This window comes from Hypanus sabinus, chromosome 7 (genome assembly GCF_030144855.1).
Source record: "Hypanus sabinus isolate sHypSab1 chromosome 7, sHypSab1.hap1, whole genome shotgun sequence".
Lineage (NCBI taxonomy): Eukaryota > Metazoa > Chordata > Chondrichthyes > Myliobatiformes > Dasyatidae > Hypanus > Hypanus sabinus.
In genome coordinates, this window is record NC_082712.1 from 39,349,561 (window position 1) to 39,370,753 (window position 21,193).

At 43.8% G+C, this 21,193-nt stretch overlaps 1 protein-coding gene across 3 annotated transcripts in view; it reads left to right on the forward strand.

Annotated features, from left to right (window-relative positions):
• The window catches only part of gfm2 (GTP dependent ribosome recycling factor mitochondrial 2), a 64,405-nt gene that overhangs the window by 2,706 nt on the left and 40,506 nt on the right, over positions 1 to 21,193 (forward strand). For all 3 annotated transcript variants that reach the window (XM_059974545.1, XM_059974546.1, XM_059974547.1), the window contains exons 3-8: positions 109 to 196; positions 12,653 to 12,698; positions 13,225 to 13,322; positions 14,168 to 14,293; positions 18,159 to 18,247; positions 19,744 to 19,832. In XM_059974545.1, coding sequence (XP_059830528.1) covers positions 109 to 196; positions 12,653 to 12,698; positions 13,225 to 13,322; positions 14,168 to 14,293; positions 18,159 to 18,247; positions 19,744 to 19,832 — 536 coding nt within the window. The remainder of the gene's footprint in view (positions 1 to 108; positions 197 to 12,652; positions 12,699 to 13,224; positions 13,323 to 14,167; positions 14,294 to 18,158; positions 18,248 to 19,743; positions 19,833 to 21,193) is intronic.

Consider the following 21,193-nt stretch of genomic DNA (forward strand, 5'->3'; position numbering starts at 1 on the left):
ATTCAGTTGAAAATGGTGCAGCAAGCGATAAACATCCCAGTAGATTACTATAGTATTATAACATGCATTAAAAATAATTGCTAGCTCTGACTGTTTCTCTACTTTCAGAGTCTTCAATTCTGGAGGATAAAGGCTGCACATAATGTCAGAAGAAATGTAAGAAGTACTTTCTTCAGGAAGTATAGCACTCCCCCAGGTAAGTTCATGCACAGTTACCATAAAAGAAAAGGCACAGTTTTCGTTATAATTTGGGTAAAGGGTAAATTTGGATAACAAATTCATTAATTTAAAAAAAATTAACTTTATTCATAAAAATTATATACAAAGTCAGTACTTGGCTTTGTTTATATCTGTAGAGTTGTTACAATAATATATTCTTCCATCAATACCATTCATGTGGCCACAATACACCTGTCAATAGCTCTTGCAAAGGACTCAGTCCTCAGTGCCTGCTGTGGTAAGACCTTGGATTGCAATCCTTTCCCACAGAGCCATCAAATGCTCCTCACAGGTTAACCCATTTATTGAAAGTTAAAAGTAAAATTTATTATCAAAGTACCTACACGTCACCACACACAATCCTTAGATTCGTTTTCTGCAGGCATACTTAGCAAATCTATAGAACAGTAACTATTAACTGTAAACATCAGGATCTGATAACTAAACAAACTATGTAAATATAAATAGCAATAAATAATGAGCATAAAATAACAATATAACAGAGTCCTTTAAGTGTAGTTATTCCCTTTTCTTCAAGAGCCTGATGGTTGAGGGGTAGTAACTGTCTTGAACTTGGTGGTGCAAATCCTGAGACATCTGTGCCTTCTACCTGAATGCAGCAGCAAGAAAAGAGCATGGCCTGGGTGGTGGGGATCTTTAATGATTGATACGGCTTTTCTATGGCAACGTTTCATATAGATGTGCTCAATAGTTAGGAGAGCTTTACCTGTGATGTACTGGGCTGAATCCACTAACTTTTGTAGGATTTTCTGCTCAAAGGCATTGTTGTTCCCATACCAGACCATAATGTAGCCAGCCAGCTCTTTCCACCACACATCTGTAGAAATTTGCCAATGTTTTCAATGATGTGCTTAACCTCCGCAGACTCCCAAGGAAGTAGAGGCCCTGATGTGCTTAATTGGCAATAATATTAATATGATGGGTATATTATATTATATGATTAATCATTATATGATATTTATATGACCGGGACAGGTCTTCTGAGATAGTGACACCCAGGAATTTAAAGTTACTGACCCTCTCCACCTCTGATCCTCTGATGATTACTGGCTCATGGACCTCTGGTTTCCCTCTGCTGAAGTCCACAATCAGTTCCTTGTTGACATTGTCTTATTGACATTGAGTAAGAGATTGTTGTTACTACACCACACAGCCAAGTTTTCAATCTCCCTATATACTGATTTATCACCTCATTTGATAAAGCCCACAACAGTGGTGTCATCAGTAAACTTGTATATGGTTTTGGAGCTGTAATTAGTGTTACGTATCCCGTAACTGGATAACTCACCAGCAAAGATAGAGAGGTCCGTTGGAGTCTGATGGCACTATTTTCAAACGTTTTATTCAAAAGGGAAGCACAAAAAGCAGGGATAATACAAACATTCAGATCATATATGTCGGTAAAAACTCAATCTAAAACACGGGTATAGCAATAATCATCATTATGAAATAATCTCAACTGTTGTCTAGGGGATAATATATTGTCCGTTGGAAATATAAAAGTCACTCAGAAGTCTGCAGACTTTTGACTTCCGGGGAATCGCTGGGTTTCACGTGTTTTAGAGGGATCGGTGGAAAACGAAAAGAAAACTTGCCCGGGTCTTTACGCAGACCACTTCGTTAAATCAGGGGAGCGTTGTTTTTCCCGTTGTTAGTTCGAGGTCTTTCTCGGTATCATCAGCCACCCACTGCCTAGGCCAAGGGTGTTAGGAGCGCACGTGGCGTTGCGCAGCTTACAGCTCTCACGGGAGCATTGAGCGATCGAGTTCTTCGGGAGCGTCTCTCTCTGGGGGTACGGCCTCCTGCAGTCCCCTTTTATCTTTACTTGAAGAGTTGTGGCTGTCCATCGAAGTAGGGTGATGCAATCTCCACCCCCACATTGCCCGAGGGTATTCATGTCCATGGTAGTTGTCACGTATCTGGGACATGCATGTGACACAGGTGCCTCTACGAACAATGGTCAAAATCGTTGCATTGTCTCTCACTTCCGAGTCCTGAATTAATAGCGATCTTGCGATTCTCCGGAAGGAGGGGGCTGCTCCCGCTCCTTCGGCCCCTCAGAGCTGTGGTACCTTCATAACACCTCCCCTCTAAACAGCGTTTTTTTTACCAGCAGTTAAAAAAAACGAAGTTGTACCGTGTCTTACAGGGTTTTTTTTTACAATACCCAAGCTTGCTTTTTTTTTTACAGAGCCATACAGTTATACCTTTTGTTCAGCATCTAGATAAACAATCCACTAGCACATTATCACTCCCCTTAATGTGCTGTATCTTAATATTGAATTCCTGCAGCATCAGACTCCAGCTCAATAACCTCATGTTTTTATTTTTCATATTGGCCAGGAATACCAACGGGTTGTGATTGGTATAGACCACTAGGGGTTTTTGCGCGGGACAAATGTACACTTCGAAATGTTGTATCACCAACACAAGTGCCAACAATTCCTTTTCTACGGTAGAGTAATTCCTCTGGTGTACATTGAACTTCCGAGAGAAATATGCTACCGGGTGCTCCACTCCATCCCCTGCTTGCTGTAAGAGGACCGCTCCTGCAGCCTCATCACTGGCGTCCGTTGCCAAGGAGAAGGGTGCTAACAAATCGGGTGCTTTTAACACCAGATGATGGCACAATACGGCTTTTAACTTTTCAAAAGCACTCTGACAGGAGGGACCCCACTCAAATCTTTCCTCCTTCCGCAGGAGTTTTGTAAGGGGGAGCGCAATGTCCACGAAATTTCTACAGAATTTCCGATAGTATCCCACCATGCCCAAAAACCGCCTCAGAGCCCTTTTATTGTAGGGTACAGGAACCTCAGAAATAGCCTGTACCTTCGCCTGCACAGGAGCCAACCGTCCCTCTCCCACCACATACCCCAAATAGGTGATAGTGGCATGACCAAATTCACTCTTGGCAAGGTTTACTGTAAGGTGGGCTGTCGACATTTGGGTAAACAGATTTTCCACAGCCTCCAGGTGCTCCCCCCAGGTGTCACTCCACATTATCACATCGTCAAGATAAGCCTTGGTGTGGGTTAACCCCTTTATCACAGCGTCTATCATCCGCTGAAATGTCCCTGGTGCATTTTCCATCCCAAACGGCATAACGTTGTACTCGTACAACCTGGACGGGGTGACAAAGGCGGAAATCTCTCGAGTCCTGTCCGTTAAAGGAACACACCAGTACCCCTTTAGCAAGTCAACTTTTGTGATGTACCTCGCCTTCCCCACTTGGTCAATGCAATCATCCACCCGGGGAATAGGGTAAGTATCTGTCTGGGTGACCGCGTTGACCTTCCAGTAATCGGTACAGAGTCTTATGGTACCGTCCGGTTTTGGGACAATCACACAAGGAGAAGCCCACGCAGAAGAGGATTCGCGGATTATCCCAGCAGCTAGCATATGTTCAATCTCCTTCCCTACTAGCTGGCTCTTTTTGGAATTCATACGATAAGGTGCCTGTTTTATGGGCTGAGTTGAGGTAACTATCACATCATGTTGCGTCCCACTACACCTTCGGGGAACATCTGGATATAAGTCTGCATGCCGGTGAATGAGCTGTATTATCTGCTCCCTCTGTTCAGGCTGTAAGTGTATAACTTTATCCGCAAGGCTTGCCAATACCATAGAGTTCTCCAATCTGGTGGGGACTATACCTATCTTTTCGACCCGCTCTGGTCCCTCCTGACCATCCTCCCCTACCTCATCGGTTTTCATGGCCGCCCCGACCATCACGGAGGGGGTGTCATGGTACCTTTTCATCATATTCACGTGAACCAACTGGGTCGGCTTTCGCCGATCGGGGGTTTCAATCACGTAATTCAGCGAGTCTATTTTCTTACGCACGGTATATGGTCCTTGAAACCTCGCCTGAAGGGGATGGGTAACTACCGGAAATAGAACCAAAACCTTGTCGCCTACGTTAAACTCTCGTTCTCTCGCTTTCGGGTTATACCACTGACTCATTTTTTCCTGGGATTCTTTAAGGTTTTCCTTTGCCAAGGCGCATACTTTATGCAGCCTCTCCCGGAATTTCAGAACATAGTCGATCACACTGACTTGAACGGTCGGGCTAGACCACTTTTCTCTCAGGAGGGTTAGAGGGCCCCTGGGCCTGTGACCGAAAACGAGCTCAAACGGGCTGAACCCCAGTGAGCACTGGACTGTATCCCTGACGGCAAATAACAAGGGGTAAAGCCTCATCCCAGTCTTGAACGTTCTCCTGACAATAAGTTTTAAGCATGGTCTTTAGCGTAGCGTGGAACCTTTCCATCGCCCCTTGGGATTCCGGGTGGTACGTGCAGGCTAGAATTTGTTCTACCCCTAGCTGGGTCATCATCTGCCTAAATACGGTAGATGTGAAGGTACTCCCCTGATCCGATTGTATCTCCTTAGGCAGCCCCACTGTGGTAAAGAATTTAATGAGGGCCCCTACCACCACAGCGGTTCTAATATTACCCAGAGGCACAGCCTCCGGAAATCGTGTAGCGGCACACATCATGGTCATGATGTACTGCCGCCCCCTCGCAGTTTTTGGTAGGGATCCCACAAAATCCACAATGATTCGGGAGAAGGGCTCCTCGCACACGGGGATGGCTCGTAGGGGTGCCTTAGGGATAACTTGATTTGGCTTACCCACCATTTGGCAGGTATGACACCTTTTACAATATTCAATAATCTCCTTTCTCAGGTTTGGCCAATAGAACTCTCTTTGAACCCGATCCACTGTCTTCGTTATTCCCAAATGCCCACCTAACGGTCCCTTATGAGCTAAGTTCAAAATTTCTTCCCGATACACTTTGGGGACTACTATCTGATGTACCACCGCCCAGTCCTCTTCGACCGACACCTTGGGGGGCCTCCACTTCCTCATCAACACACCCTCCTTCGGGCTCAGTTTCAACCTCGGTCTCCGAAAGAACCAACTCTCTCAAGGCTATCAGCTCCTCGTCACTTTCCTGTTCCCGTACAAACTCTCGTCTGGCTAGTGGCAGGTCTACCTTCCCCTGTTTACTCTCTCCCTCCTCCTTACTCTCCGGTTTACCTTCCTCGAACCCTCGCTGGTACAGAGTCGGTAAAAATGTGTCAGCCAAATCAAAAGCGGCCGGATTTAATCTGCTCTCTCTCTCAGCTGTCTTTTTTGACATGCTGCGAGTGACCGCGCAGGCGGGGTATACCAGATCTGAGGGAGGGGCCTCAATCCTTGCAGGCTGGGTTGTTAGCTTCACTGCTGCTCCCATTTTTCCTCCCGCTAGGTCGTTCCCCAGAAGGACATCCACGCCTTCCCCCGGCAACTCCGGCAGGACCCCCAGCTCTACTGGTCCCGACACCAACTCACAATCTAGAATGACCCTATGCAAGGGTACCACTTCGATCCCTTTTTCTATGCCTTTCAGGGCTACCTCTCCAGTCAGAGGTCCGAACTCTAGCACTTTACAGCTAATCAATGATAGCTCAGCCCCACTGTCTCTCCAGATCCGTACTGAAATTTGTGGGCCTCCCTCCTCCAGGGACACGGTTCCTTCGGAACTAAGCGTCTCACGCCCCTCCTGTACTCCATCTACCAGGGGCCCTCTCGCCGATTTCCCGATCGACGCGATACATCCTATAGGAATAGCTGCTTTCCCTTTTTCTGGCTCCCTCCTCGGAGCGGAGCACTTTGATGCAATATGCCCACCTTTCCACAATTAAAACAGGTCAAACCAGGAAATCTCCAGGTTTCTGGCCTGGTATCCTCACTTTTTTGGCTAGCTCCCAGCTGAGTTTCCACCTTAGCCGGCGGGCTTTCCCTACCATTCCCACAGTCTCTCGGGTAACTTTTTGTCGAAGAAAACCTTGTCTTGTGAGTGAGGGTATATTCATCTGCGAACCTAGCAGATTCTGAGACGGACTTAGTCGGCCTCTTGGTCAAATACATCCGGATCTCCTCCGGAACACAACTTTTAAATTCCTCAATCAAAAGTAACTCCCTGAGACGCCCATAATCCTCGTCCACTCCTTCCGTGGTGCACCAACGGTCCAAGAGCACCCCCTTCTCATGGGCTAGCTCGGTATACGTTTGATTCCACCCTTTCCTTAAGTTTCTAAACTTTTGTCTATAGGCCTCAGGTTCCAATTCGTAAGTCCGGAGAATGACTTTTTTTACCTCATCATAATTCTCCGCTCCTCCCTCCTCCAGGGACAACGCCGCATATGTTCGTTGGGCTTTCCCCTTTAACACACTTCGTAACAACGCCACCCACTGCTCTTTTGGCCACTTCTGATTTACTGCCACCTTTTCAAAAAGCAAGAAATAAACTATCGACATCTGTCTCCTCGAACGGGGGCACCAATCTCAACTCCCTACTAACATTAAACCGCTCTGCTTGGTCTAACCCTTGATCTCTTCGCACGTTCTTCATCTTCTCAATTTCCCGGTCATGTTGCCTCTGTTTCTCTTTCTCGTTTGCTTCTAGCTCCTTTAGGTGAATTTCATGCTGTCTTTGTGTCTCCCTTTCTCTCTCTCTCTCTCTCTCTCTCTCTCTCTCTCTCTCTCTCTCTCTCTCTCTCTCTCTCTCACTCTCTCCCTTTCTCTCTCTCTCTCTCTCTCTCTCTCCCTCTCCCTCTCCCTCTCCCTCTCCCTCTCCCTCTCCCTCTCCCTCTCCCTCTCCCTCTCCCTCTCCCTCTCTCTCTCCCTCTCTCCCTCTCAGCCGCTTCCAGCTCTTTTAACTTAATTTCACGTTCCAACTTTAATTTCTCCACCTCTAACTGAACCGTCCCACTTGATGGTACCTTTTCAGGGATATTTCCCAATACCTCAGCTTCAAACACCTTCTTCCCAATGTAATACTGGGTTACGGCCCTTCGTACCTCCCGCTTTTTCATGGACGACCTCACTTCTGTGAGGTTCAACCCCTTCGCTAAATTTAACAAGTCGGGTTTTCCATAAGTTCACCCACGTCCATCTTTGCTGGTTTCCCGTCTGGCTACCCGCGTAACCAGATTCACGTTTTTGATTTACAAGCCCGATTCACTGGCCTCCCAATTTGGTGTCAAATCCCGAGACGAGAACCCCCAAGTTGTTACGTATCCCGTAACTGGATAACTCACCAGCAAAGATAGAGAGGTCCGTTGGAGTCTGATGGCACTATTTTCAAACGTTTTATTCAAAAGGGGAGCACAAAAAGCAAGGTTAACACAAACATTCAGATCATATATGTCGGTAAAAACTCAATCTAAAACGCGGGTATAGCAATAATCATCATTATGAAATAATCTCGACTGTTGTCTAGGGGATAATATATTGTCCGTTGGAAATATAAAAGTCACTCAGAAGTCTGCAGACTTTTGACTTCCGGGGAATCGCTGGGTTTCACGTGTTTTAGAGGGATCGGTGGAAAACGAAAAGAAAACTTGCCCGGGTCTTTACGCAGACCACTCCGTTAAATCAGGGGAGCGTTGTTTTTCCCGTTGTTAGTTCGAGGTCTTTCTCGGTATCATCAGCCACCCACTGCCTAGGCCAAGGGTGTTAGGAGCGCACGTGGCGTTGCGCGACTTCCAGCTCTCACGGGAGTGTTGAGCAATCGAGTTCTTCGGGAGCGTCTCTCTCTGGGGGTACTGCCTCCTGCAGTCCCCTTTTATCTTTACTTGCAGAGTTGTGGCTGTCCATCAAAGTAGGGTGATGCAATCTCCACCCCCACATTGCCCGAGGGTATTCATGTCCATGGTAGTTGTCACGTATCTGGGACATGCATGTGACACAGGTGCCTCTACGAACAATGGTCAAAACCGTTGCATTGTCTCTCACTTCCGAGTCCCGAATTAATAGCGATCTTGCGATTCTCCGGAAGGAGGGAGCTGCTCCCGCTCCTGCGGCCCCTCAGAGCTGTGGTACCTTCATAACGTTAGTCACAGAGTCATAGGTATAAAGGGAGTATAGCAGGAGGCTAAGTACACATCCCTGTGGTGCTCCTGTGCTGGTGGAGTCTGCGGAGGAAATGCTTTTGCCAATTTCCTCCACTTGGTGGCTACAAGTGAGGAAATCCAGGATCCAATTACACAAAGGGTTATTGAGGCCCAGGTCTTGTAGTTTACTGATAGGTTTAGAGGGATGATGGTGTTAAAGAGTATCCTGATGTATGCACCTTTGCTGTCCAGATGTTCCAGGGTTGTGTGAATAGCCAATGAGATAGCATCTACTGTAGACCTGTTGCTTTGATAGGCAATTGCAGCGGATCAAAGTCGCCATTCAGATAGGAACTGATAGGCTTTAACACTTCTTCACTGTGGATGCAAGTGCCAATGGGCAATAGTCATTTAGACAGGTTACCACGTTCTTCTTGGGCACTGATTTGATTGAGCCTGCTTGAAGCAAGTGGGTACTACACACTGCCGGAGCAAGCAGTTGAAGATATCCGTGAATACTCCAACCAGTTGGTCATGTTACGTACCCTGTAACTGGGTCACTTACCAGCAAAGATAGAGAGGTCCGTTGAAGTCTGATGGTACTATTTTTAACAGTATTTATTGATAAAAATACACAAAAATAATATCAATGCAAACATACAGATAATATGCGTCGTCAATACTAAATCTAAAAGCGCGGGTATAATAATACTCAATAAGAAATAGCTCTATCGTTGTCTAAGGGATAATGTATTGTCCGATGGAAATATAAAAGTCACTTTAGTTCATTCAAGCTGTAGGCTGCAGCCTTCTTTGGTTGGAGAGAAAGACGGAGGTTTAACTTGCCCATTCCTTTTATGATGTCAATCCTTCGAGAGTCGTTGGGGGACTGGTTTCCCCTTTGTGGTTAGCTAAAGCTGTGCTTCCGTGGCAAGACCCACCAATTCCGAGGCAAGTGGAAAGGGACGCACGTGGGCTGTTTCCACCGGCTTTCGCTATTATGCTGTTACAGGAGATCTAGCGTTTCTTCTGGTGTGTCTGAGGGGCTGTTCCCACAGACCCTCTTTTATCCTGACTCACAGGGTCTCAGATGTCAATCAGGTTGGGATGATGCAATCCCTCCACCAACCTCCCCCTTGGTTCATTGCCTGGGGGCTTCGATGCATCGTACAGGATTCAATACACAATCCCGTCTCCAAGAGACAATAGCCGTTATCAATGGTCCTGCCTTTTGGAGGCCAGGACACATTCCAAACTCTTTGTGGATTCTACATGTCTTTCTCTCATTTCCTGGGTCTCCTGAACTGACTTAATAGTGATCTTGCGATTCTCAAAAAGGAGGGGGCTACTTCGTACCCTTCAGCCCCTCAGAGTTGTGGTACGTTCGTAACAGTCATCACAGACTTTCTGCACTTGGCCAGATTCTCCATCCAGACTGGATGCTTTCCTTGGATTCACTCTCTTGAAGGCAGACTGCACGTCATCTTCAGATACTGAGACCAAAGGATCATCGGGAGACGTAGGAGTGCGCGATGGTTCCTCCCTGTTCTGGTGGTCGAAGGGAGCATAGAAGGTATTGAACTCATCTGGAAGTGAAGTTCTGCTGTCCCTTATGTCACAATATTTAGCTTTGTAGAAAATTATGGCATTCAACCCTTCCAAAGCTGTCAAGCATCCCTCATTGATTCCAGTCTAGTCTGGAATCATCACTTTGCCTGGGAAATGGCTTTACGGAGATCATAACTACACCTGTTGACTGATTAATTCATGCTGATGGTACTGTATTTCTATGTTATATTGACTATCCTGTTGTACATAATATTTATTATAAATTATTATAATTGCACATTTGAACTGAGATGTAACATAGAAGATTTTTACGCCTCATGTATTTGAAGGGCGTAAGTAATAAAGTCAATTCAATTCAATCCAACTCTGTCTGTATGCAGGTAGAAGTGCTGCCAGTGATCTGACTTGCCAAAATGTTGTCTCGGGAACAAATGACAGGCATTCCTTATCGTAATGCAGCAGTGGTCTAGTGTGTTGGGACCTCTGGTGCAACAGGTTACGTGCTGGTGATAATTGGGTCAGGTTTTCTTCTAGCAAGCCTGGTTACAGTCGCTGACTATAATTTGAAATGAGTCGGCATGGGCCGTTACTTGTTTCGAGACAACATCAAGCAGTTTTGCAAGTGCTTTCTTATAACCCTAACCCTAATGACACAAAGGTTGGGAGTGTTGTGGATAGTGTGGCAGGCTGTCACAGGTTACAGAGGAACATTGATAGGATGTAAGACTGGGCTGAGAAGTGTCAGATGTAGTTCAACCCAGATAAGTGTAGGTCAAATATGATGGTAGAATACAGTATTAATGGTAAGACTTTTGGCAATGTGGAGGATCAGAGGGATCTTGGGGTCAGAGTCCATAGGATGCTCAAAACAGTTGCGCAGGTTGACTCTGTGATTAAGAAGGCATACGGTGTACTTGCCTTCATCAATTGTGGGATTGAGTTTAAGAGTTGAGAGGTAATGTTGCAGCTATATAGGACTCTGGTCAGACCCCAGTACTGTGCTCAGTTCTGGTCGCCTCACTACAGGAAGGACGTGGATACCATAGAAAGGGAGTAGAGGAGATTTACAAGGATGTTGCCTGGATTGGGGAGGCATGCTTTATGAGAATGGGTTGAGTGAACTCGGCTGAAGGGCTGAAACAGCTACAGTGAGAGGGCATAGTTTCAAGGTGCTTGGAAGTAGGTACAGAGGAGATGTCAGGGGTAAGTTTTTTTTTATGCAGAGAGTGGTGAGTGTGTGGAATGGGCTGCCAGTGACGGCGTTGGAGGCAGAAACAATAGGGTCTTTTAAGAGACCTCTGGATAGGTACGTGGAGCTTAGAAAAATAGAGGGCTATGGGTAAGCCTAGGTAATTTCTAAGGTAATGACATGTTTAGCACAGGTTTGTGGGCTGAAGGGCCTGTGTTGGGCTGTAGGTTTTCTATGTTTCTATAATCGGCCACTGGCGGTATGAAAACTGCTGTCAGGATCATGGCTGAGAACTCTCAAGGGAAGTCAAATAGTCCACATTTAATCATTAGGTATTCTAAGTCAGGAGAACAAGAAGTCAACATAATCCCACCATCCGTGCACTAATGAGAATGGACTAAAAAGCATACACCGCCACCTCTTTCCTTACCAGAATTCGAGGTTTGATCCATTCTGAAAATAGTAAAAACTTCTGGTCAGATAGTTACATCCAGTGTGTTCGCTGTTAACCAAGTCTCAATGCAACCATCAATTGGTATCTGCCTCATTTCCCTCTGATACAGCAGCTTTGCCTTGAGATTGTCAATCTTATTTTCAAGTGACTGTACATTTGCCAGTAAGATGCTCGGAAGAGGAGGCCTCACCCCTCTACTCTTCAGCTTGATTTGAATCCTGCTTCTCCTGCTGCATTTTCGGCTTTGGCCTTGGCGTTGACCTTTAAAGATGCCGCGCTTAACTGTTCCACACTTAACCATCGAACGTGAGATCTGAAGATCATTGATGTAATTTTGCAGTGTGTTGTTAAGAGGAAAACTGGTACCAATTGCTGCAGCCCACAGAGAGTTGCCAGCTGACACCAGGGCCATCTTTTATACATTCCCAGCAGATAAATGGGAGATGCTGTATTTGATAAGACAGACCAGGGTAGCACTTGTAAAATAAATGGTAGAGTCCTGAGAAGTGTTGCAGACCGGACTTAGGAGTTCAGATATGCAAGTCCTTGAAGCTGATTCAGAATATTGAACACAGGAGTTGAGAGGTCTTGTTCTAGATGTACAAGAGTTTGGTACGGCCACATTTGGAGAGGCTGGGTTAGCTAGGACTTTATCACCCAGAGGCTGAGGAGTAATCCTTTAGAAGTTTCAAAGATGTCTGCAAGAAAGACGTGAAGTCACTGAACATGAACATCGAGAGGTGGGAGGACATTGCAAGCAATTGCTCTCGCTGGAGGCTGGAACTATGCAGAGGTCTAAAGAGGAGAAGAGAAACTGAGGCTTGCTGCTGAAGAAAAGCACACTTGCCAAGAAAACAGCACCAAGACAACACTGGAGGACCGCGCCTTCAAGTACAAACGCTGCAGCCGAGACCGTCACTTGTGTGTGGGCCTCTACAGACACAGCAGACGCTGCTCTACCAACACAGACTGAAGCAAGACTTTCCAGGTGCAGATCCATGGTCTCACAAGACTAATGGATGCTTCCTACCTACCTAAAATCATGAGTAGCATAGGCAGGGTGAATAGCCAAAGTGTAACTTTGGGTAGGAGAGTCCAAAGCTAGAGGGCATAGGGTTAAAGTGAGAAGGGAAACATTTGAAAGGGAACAAGGGGCAGCATTTTCTCAAAGAATGGTTGATATATAGTTGGCATGGGTGAGTTGGGCCAAATGGCCTAGAGTCATGCTGTATAGCTATGTGACTTTGTTTCTTAAGATGTGTTTAACATTGTATTGATCATATTCAGAGAAATAAGTTTTGGTTTTTCCTACTTTGCAGGGGACATTAAGTCATTGCGCACTATTATTAATCCTGACATCTCTAAGTAAGTACGAATTTATGCAATACTAAAGACCACAGAACAGTTAAACTAGATGTCTCTAAAATTTTCAAAAGATCTTACTGAGAAAAAAAATCTCAGAGTACATCTTTAGCATTTTATGAGTAGATATTCTCTTAAACACTGAAATTAATTGCATAAAAACACGATATGATGCAGATACATGTGTGCAGCAATATTTGCTGTTTTTGCCACGTTAAAACAGCTGCTTTATCCTCTTCCAAGCCCTTTTACCTTCTCTCCTATCCTAATTGAAACTGATTAAATTTATTCTGATGCTGCTGTTGAATCTCAGTAAATCTGTTGATATCATTAGATTGCATTCAATTTTGTTCAAAACTTATAGTAGCTAGTTTGCAGATTTTTCTACTGTTGAAATTTACAGGAAAGTTAAATAGAATTTCGACTATACTGACAAACATAGTTTGGTAAGGGTTATCTTCATTTATGATACATAATAATGAGTTTTGAAGAAGTGTGTAACTTTGTCCTTATTGATAAACATTAACAGAATAAGAAACATTGGGATCATGGCACATATCGACGCAGGAAAAACTACAACCACAGAGAGGATACTTTATTATGCAGGATACACCAGGACACTTGGGGGTGAGGATATGCTCTGTTGATAAAGACTTGTCACACTGTTCCCATTGGTAACCTAATCTAATATTGAGAAGTACATTGCAGATAAGTTGTGCACTGTTTCCTGTGTATCCAAAACATTTGAACTTGAACATTTATGTTTTTCCTAATGTTTTTGTGTGCATGATTTAGTTGATGGTTTGCATGCAATTGATATTTATTGTTTCTATTTATTGCTTTGGATACGTTTCTATTGTTCTCTAAATAAAAATCATCTAATAAAATTGATGGTCACAATTTTCAGGTCATTAATAAAGGAGAGGGGATGGCCTCTGGGAAAACCAAATAATACAGCTTGAGAATTTCAGCGTACTATTTAAAAGAAGGAAATTCGGTAAACACTTTCAAAGAAGGATGGAACAGATGCTTGTTTGGGGAAAGTTTGCAGGGCTGGCAAGAAAGAGGAAGGAGACAATTTGGGAATCTCTTTAAAAGAGATGGGACATTAGCAATGAGCTGAACAACTTCCTCCATAGTTTTAAGGTTCTGATGGCTTATTAACAGGTTAGGTAGAGGAAAGCTGGCTGAATGGAATAGGTGGCTCTTGCTAAAAGTAATGCTAATATTATTTGCAACAACTAAATGCCTGTGCTAAATTATCCTATTGAATGTGCACAATGTATGTTAATGCTGATTATTTTGATAATTGCTAATTATTTTGGCTATCTTTTAGCACAATTTTTTAAGAACAGTATTTCTTTTTGTTACAATCTTGGTTCCATTTTGTGTGGTTCCATTAATTTTGGAGTAGTTAACATTTGCCCAAATAATTTTGCCACATTACAGCTTCTTTTATTATTCTTTACCAGATGTTGATGATGGGGACACGGTGACTGATTTCATGACACAGGAGCGTGAGCGTGGGATTACCATTCAATCAGCTGCAGTCACCTTTGACTGGAAAACCCATCGAATCAATTTGATAGATACACCAGGTGAGCAAAGCATCCGGAAAAACTCAAGATCATGTGACTGAATCATTAACTCCATTTAAAGGGAATATTTATTTAAGTAAATGGGCGTTACTTTTCAAAAGCCTTGCTATATCGTCATTCAGAATTTTTTCAAGTGGCTAACTGTATTGGATTAGTGCTTTTGGAATAAGTTTGGGCCCAAATATTACTAACCTGATTCATGCAGAACTTTTATTAAAGCATTCAGATTCATGATATCCCATCTTCTCCCATTTAGAAACGTAGCAATAAGCAGAATATACAAATAGGGTCCTAGAATCAATCCTAAGATTGTATGATATAGGAGCAGCATTAGGCCATTTGGCCCATCGAGTCTGCTCAGCCATTTCATCATGGCTGATCCATTTTCCCTCTCAGCCCCAGTCTCCTGCCTTCTCCCCATATCCCTTCATGCCCTGACCAATCAAGAATCTATCAACCTCTGCCTTAAATACTGTATATCCAAGGGCTTGGCCTTCACAGCCATGATATGGACTTGCGCAACATGCAATTTTAGCCACAAACTATTTATATTATTGCTTCTGCTAAATCTTAAATTATCCACAAATATACGGTAGATCTGTATTCTCAATGGACAGAATTTTATGAGTGGTCTACTAATCTTCAGTTGGAGTATATTAGTGGTCACCAAACTTTTTAAAGCCCAAGATCCCCTATCTAGGCCTTAGTGAAAGGCAAGATCGACTCCAAATCTATTAGTTACACGCATGTGCACCGGGGCAGAAAAGACCAGAAGTAAAACCCGCAACCCGGAAGTAGAAATAATGTATTAACACCAGGGGTCACTACCCTTTTTTTTGCACTGCAGACCAGTTTAATATTGACGATATTCTTACGGACCTGCCGTTGGGGGTGGAGGGGGGTGTTAAACGTGACCGGAATACAGCGATACTCGAAGCAGGTTCCTTATGTCCAGTCTATTCCGCAATTTAGTTTACGTGGCTCTCAGCTGCTGTCCCGCTTGCTTGCATTTTTTCCGCCGGAAAAAAGCTCAACGGGTTTCTCTTTAAGTGCAGGGTGCTTGGACTCAAGGTACCGAAGCAGTTTTGAGGGCTTCATTGCCTCATTAGACAGCCTCCGGTCCCGAGCTCCAGCCTCCTGCCCATCCACCGCCAGCTGCCTTGGCCAGGTGCGGCTGTTCCCGTGCTGGGGCTGTGGCGGTCGCAGTCCAGAGAGAGCGACCGACTGACTGAGCGAGGAGTGCGACAGGGCGCACGTCTGCCCCCCTTGTAGGATCTAACGGCTGACAAAAGTTTGTTTCAGTAGATCGCAGCGAGTGCTTATGAAACCCTGAGCCCGAATTAGGTCATCTGTGAATACTTTAGCACCGGGTTCCCCATGAACATTCAGTGTGCTAAACAGGTTTAGAGGCAGCATCCATCTGTCTGTACTCCAGGCCAGTAGCAACGGCACTTCTCGCCGGCTGCACGAAGTGGCTGGTTACCCAAGGCCAACCAGTGATCCTTGACGCACTTGGGTAATGACCTCGCGTGGGTTCAAGTTCAACAGTGGGCCTGACAGGGAATGAGGAAAGGTGCAGCTGACTCATATCGTTTCCTCGCGGCCCAGTGAGTGGGGACACTAAAGTACACTGTAGTGCATGGCGGGGGAGCTACACCCATGCACACCGGGCAGAAAGAACGGGACTAAAACCCCGCAACCTGGAAACAATCTCTCAACGGTATTTGTGTATTTATTTTTCTTTCTTTCTTCGGGATCTACTGGGAAAGTCTCAAAGATCGACTAGTCAATCGCGATCGACGGGTTGGCGACCACTAGAGTACATGGTTGTTTAGGCCATTTTATTTTGGTTCTAACTAGATTGATAGAAGCAATAAAACTGCTGGTGTCAAAATTTGCATTCTTCTACTTAGTTCACTTTGGATAAGAAGATACCTGTAACCTGTTTGTATTTTGGGAAGAGAAAAGAGGTCATTTAATTCTAGATATTTATGTAGTCTTGAAAACAAAGACATTTCTAACAGATATGCAGCTTTGTGTAAGACAGTTTTAAATAGGCATTATTCTCAAGGAAAAGACTTTTTTGGGAAAAGGAGTAGTAACATTTTTTTCAAGGCAGTGACATTGTTAACATGTGAAATTTCATTTTGTTGTGTTTCTAAAGGATACATTAACAGTAACCATAGTTTAAAAAACAACCTCATTGTGAACACTTATTATTTTTTTCATTACAGGTAATTTCAGTATAAGATTCACAGTTACATAAAATGCTAGAAAGTACAAATGTTAGAAATGAACATAAAGTGTAGAGCAAAAAACAAGCTGAGGAACTCAATGGGTAAGGTAGCAACCGTGGAGGAAAATGGTAGTCATTGTTTTGGATTGAGACCTCTTGTCTGGACTGAAAAAGTAGGTGTCCAGTATAAAGGAGTGAGGGGAAAGGTTTGGGCAAGAGCTGTCAAGTGAGGTGAGGGTGTTGTGGATAGTTTGGAGGGTTGTCAGAGGTTACAGCTGGACATTGCTAGGATGCAGAACTGGACTGAGAAGTAGCAGATAGAGTTCAACCCAGATAAGTGTGCAGTGGTTCATTTTGGTAGGTCCAGTTTGAAAACAAATATAATATGAAAGATAAGACTCTTGGCAGTGTAGAGGATCTGAGAGTTCTTGGGGTCCGTGTCAATAGGACACTCAAAGTTGCTGTGCAGGTTGACAGAGTTATGAAGAAGGCGTTTGGTGTGTTGGCAATCATCAACTGTGGGATTGAGTTCAAGAGCTGTGAGGTGATGTTACAGCTATATAAGACCTTGGTCTGACCCCAATTGGAGTACTGTGTTCAGTCTGGTCACCTCACTACTGGAAGGATGTGGAAACCATTGAAAGGGTGCAGAGGAGATTTACAAGGATACTGTCTGGTTTGCAGGGTGTACCTTATGAGAATAGGTTGAGTGAACTTGACCTTTTTTCCTTGGAGCAAATAAGAATGAGAGGTTACCTGATAGAGGTGTATAAGATGATGAGGGGCATTGATCATGTGGTTAGCCAGAGGCTTTTTCCCAGAGCTGAAATAGCTAACATGAGGAGGCATAGTTTTAAGGTGCTTGGGAATGGGTACCATAAGAGCAGAATTAGGCCATCTGGCCCATCAAATCTGCCGCCATTCAATCATGGCTGATCCTTTTTTAATCTCCTCCTTAACCCAAGTTCCTGGCCTTCTCTGCCTAACCTTGATGCCATGTCCAATCAAGAACCTATCAATCTCTGCCTTAAATACACCCAACGACCTGGCTTCCACATTTTGGCAACAAATTCCACAAATTCACCACCCTTTGGCTAAAGAAATGTCTCTGCATCTCTGTTTTGAAAGGGTGCCCTCTATCCTGAAGCTGTGTCATCTTGTCCTAGACTCTCCCACCATGGGAAACTTCCTTTCCACATCTACTATGTCTAGGCCTTTCAACTTTGGAAAGGTTTCAATGAGATTCCCCCCTCATCCTTCTGAATTCCAGTGAGTACAGGCCCAGAGCCATCAAATGTTCTCAGGATGGCAACCCTTTCATTCCTGGAATCATCCAGAGTGACTGATTATTGAATCTGGCAAGAATGCTAAATAATGTGCTGGATGCAAAACTGGTGTGGTGAAAGACAAGGATGTAGGGAACTCTATCACTGTTATTCCAAGCATAGGCAGGATGAGGGGAGACTGTCTCCTGAATTCAGATGATTGTTAACAACATTGAAACATATATAGTTATGACAGGTATTTTCCTTTTGTATATCCTTTCAATAAGCAATATTCTTCAGCAAATTGTGCTCAGTAGTTAAAGTAAATTCTAATGAATGCTTACTGGACCTTTTACTTTGTCAGGTCATGTGGATTTTACAATTGAAGTTGAGCGTTCTTTACGTGTTCTTGATGGAGCAGTAGCAGTATTTGATGCTTCAGCTGGTGTCGAGGTGAGTGACTCTTCCATGAGAAGCAAGTATCAGAGCTTGAATAGATTTACACACAAATGCAGTGCCGATTGATGCACCACATAACAACTTTTAAATTCACATTTTAGGCTACTATCCTTTTGCAGGTTCTGTGTTCTTCATAATGCTTACTCTCCTATCTAGCATTGTATTCTTGCTAAATCTGATTAAATGCTGTATCAAGTCTTTCCATTATTAAAATGAATTACTAATTTGTTCTTCCAATATCGCCAGTAAGTTTCCCAATCAAGACATGGCTTGCTTATTGTTACTATTTTCTCATCCCTTTAACCCATCTTCAATTTGAATAGAATGCCAAGACTACTAGGTGAACTACAAGCCTTTCCATCAATGTTCTTTAAAACTTCCTGTTATTTATCTTCTTCTGTTCTGATGTTACTTTCTGATCTTTTGAACCAAACTCTTTGCTCTCTTTCATCCTAATTTTGGTATGTAAAGAGCTTACATATGTCCTTTGTCAATTTTCTCCCATTACCAAATATCAAATATACAATATTTTAATTTCACCTCTGGTCACGTTGCTGTGTTATGCCCATTAGATCAAACATTTATATGGGCAATGAAATTATCCTGTGGAAGATCACTTTTTCATTTGCTAGGATTAGTTATTAAAATGGAAAGCAAAAGAAAAAGTATTATTGGATTTTAAAGTTTGTGTGTTTTACCTGTAGCGGATAGTGAGGTCAGCCAAGAAGATCATCAGGGTCTCTCTTCCCACCATTATGGACATTTACACTACACGCTGCATCCGCAAGGCAAACTGCATTATGAAGGACCCCATGCACCCCTCATACAAACTCTTTTCCCTCCTGCCATCTGAGAAAAGGCACCAAAGCATTTGGGCTCTCACGACCACACTAAGTAACAGTTTCTTCCCCCAAGCCATCAGACTCCTCAATATCCAGAGCCTGGACTGGCACCAACTTACTGCCTCTACTGTGCCTATTGTCTTGTTTATTATTTATTATAATGCCTGCACTATTTTTGTGCACGTTATGCAGTTCTGGGTAGGTCTGTAGTCTAGTGTAGTTTTTTTTCTGTGTTTTTTACGTAGTTCAGTGTAGTTTTTGTACTGTTTCATGTAGCACCATGGTCCTGAAAAACGTTGTCTCGTTTTTACTGTACCAGCAGTTATGGTCGAAATGACAATAAAAAGTGACTTGACTTGAAAATAGTAAAATTGGATGATATCTTCACCACAATGCAACATCTTTGTCATCGTTGGTGACTGTTCTATGTTTTTGTATTTATAAAGTGCTTAAAATGAAATGAAGTGAGAAGCAGTATTTACTCAGTTGCAGCCAAGAAGACTGTTTCTTTACCGTGTAACAGAAAAATGGATACCAAACATTAAGCATATCTTGCTCAATTGGAGCACAGGTGGCTTATTCATTAGATGGATTGAAGCATGAGCACTTGTTCTTTTCTTTCACATTGAAGTGGTGTTTATATTTCAGGCACAAACCCTGACAGTGTGGCGACAGGCAGACAAACATCACATTCCTCGTATATGTTTCTTGAACAAGATGGATAAACCCAGAGCCAGGTAACATTTCATCGTCTATAGTCAGAAATTGATGTATAATCATGGCACATAGCACAGTGATCCCAAATTCAGATTTGTTTATCATTTGTACATCAAAATATACGGTGAAGTGTGTTGTTTGTGTTAACAACCAGCACACCAAAAGACATGCTGGGGGCAGCTCGCAAATGTCGCCTCACATTCCGGCACCACCTCAGCATGCCCATAATGCTCGGCAGAACAACGCAGAACACAGCAGGTAGCAAATCAACAACGTCAAAACAAGCTTTTATCCTCTTTCCCACCCACACATACAGACAGTCCTCCAACTCTAGGATGGGCCTCCAGGACCCCCGGCTTTGGCCATCAGACCACGAATTCTGAATTTCAGTCGACTTTCAGACTTGATCTTCAGTGTCATTTGATCCATTGAGTCTGCCAGCTCCTCGAAAAGCAAACTTAACAATCAGTCCCCCATTTCTTACCTGTAACCCCGCAAATTATTCTATTTCATGGGCGTAGACCGTCTGTTTATTTTCAGAGTGGACTTCATTTTCAGGAGGGGCTGATATATAAGAACACTTTCTTAGGAGTCAAAAGGGAAAGCTGAAGTGAAAGTAACCTGCTGAAAGAACCCGGTGGGTTAGACAGTATCTCTGGAGGCAGAAGCATGGTCAATGTTATGGATTGAGACTTCTCCTATTTTGGCTTTCAGCTTGACATCTAACACTCAGGACTGCTTGATGACATGTAGGGTAATAAAACTGCTTACAATTGTTGCAGCAATTTGTGAACGAAGTCTTTCGGAGACTGTATATGTCTGATAAAAATGGTATTTATTCATCACAAACAGGCCTACTCCAGTTTTCCATCTCCTCGTAATTTATAGTACTGTGATAGTTTGTTTTCAAAACAGAAAGAACAATAAGCAACCAACCACATTTTCAATGGCTATAATATAATTTTGAATGCAGACAGTTACCATTTGCAGATTTAAGTATTTACAATGACAGCACATCCCATCTAGTCAAATTCTTTAGAATATTTAGTCCCCAGTACCCCAAATTTGGGCCAATGGTAGCATCTGGGGGGGAATAGTCTTTATGGTGATTTTTGGCAAGGTATACACCCCTAGTGCGAGAAAATATGTGATTGTGGTGACCCATTTCCTGGCACATCCGAACCGGCTCACAATTAGATAGCCTACGGGGGTTTGCGAGCACAGAGCTTTGGAGCCTCTGCGCCAAGGAGGGGCAGGTTGAGGGAGGCTTAAAAGTGAGGCTGAGGATTTCGAATAAAGTTTTTTCCTTCGACTGCAGTTACTGACTCCGTGTCGTAATTTTAGCGCTGCATGTAGCACACCGCTACAATTGGTGACCCCG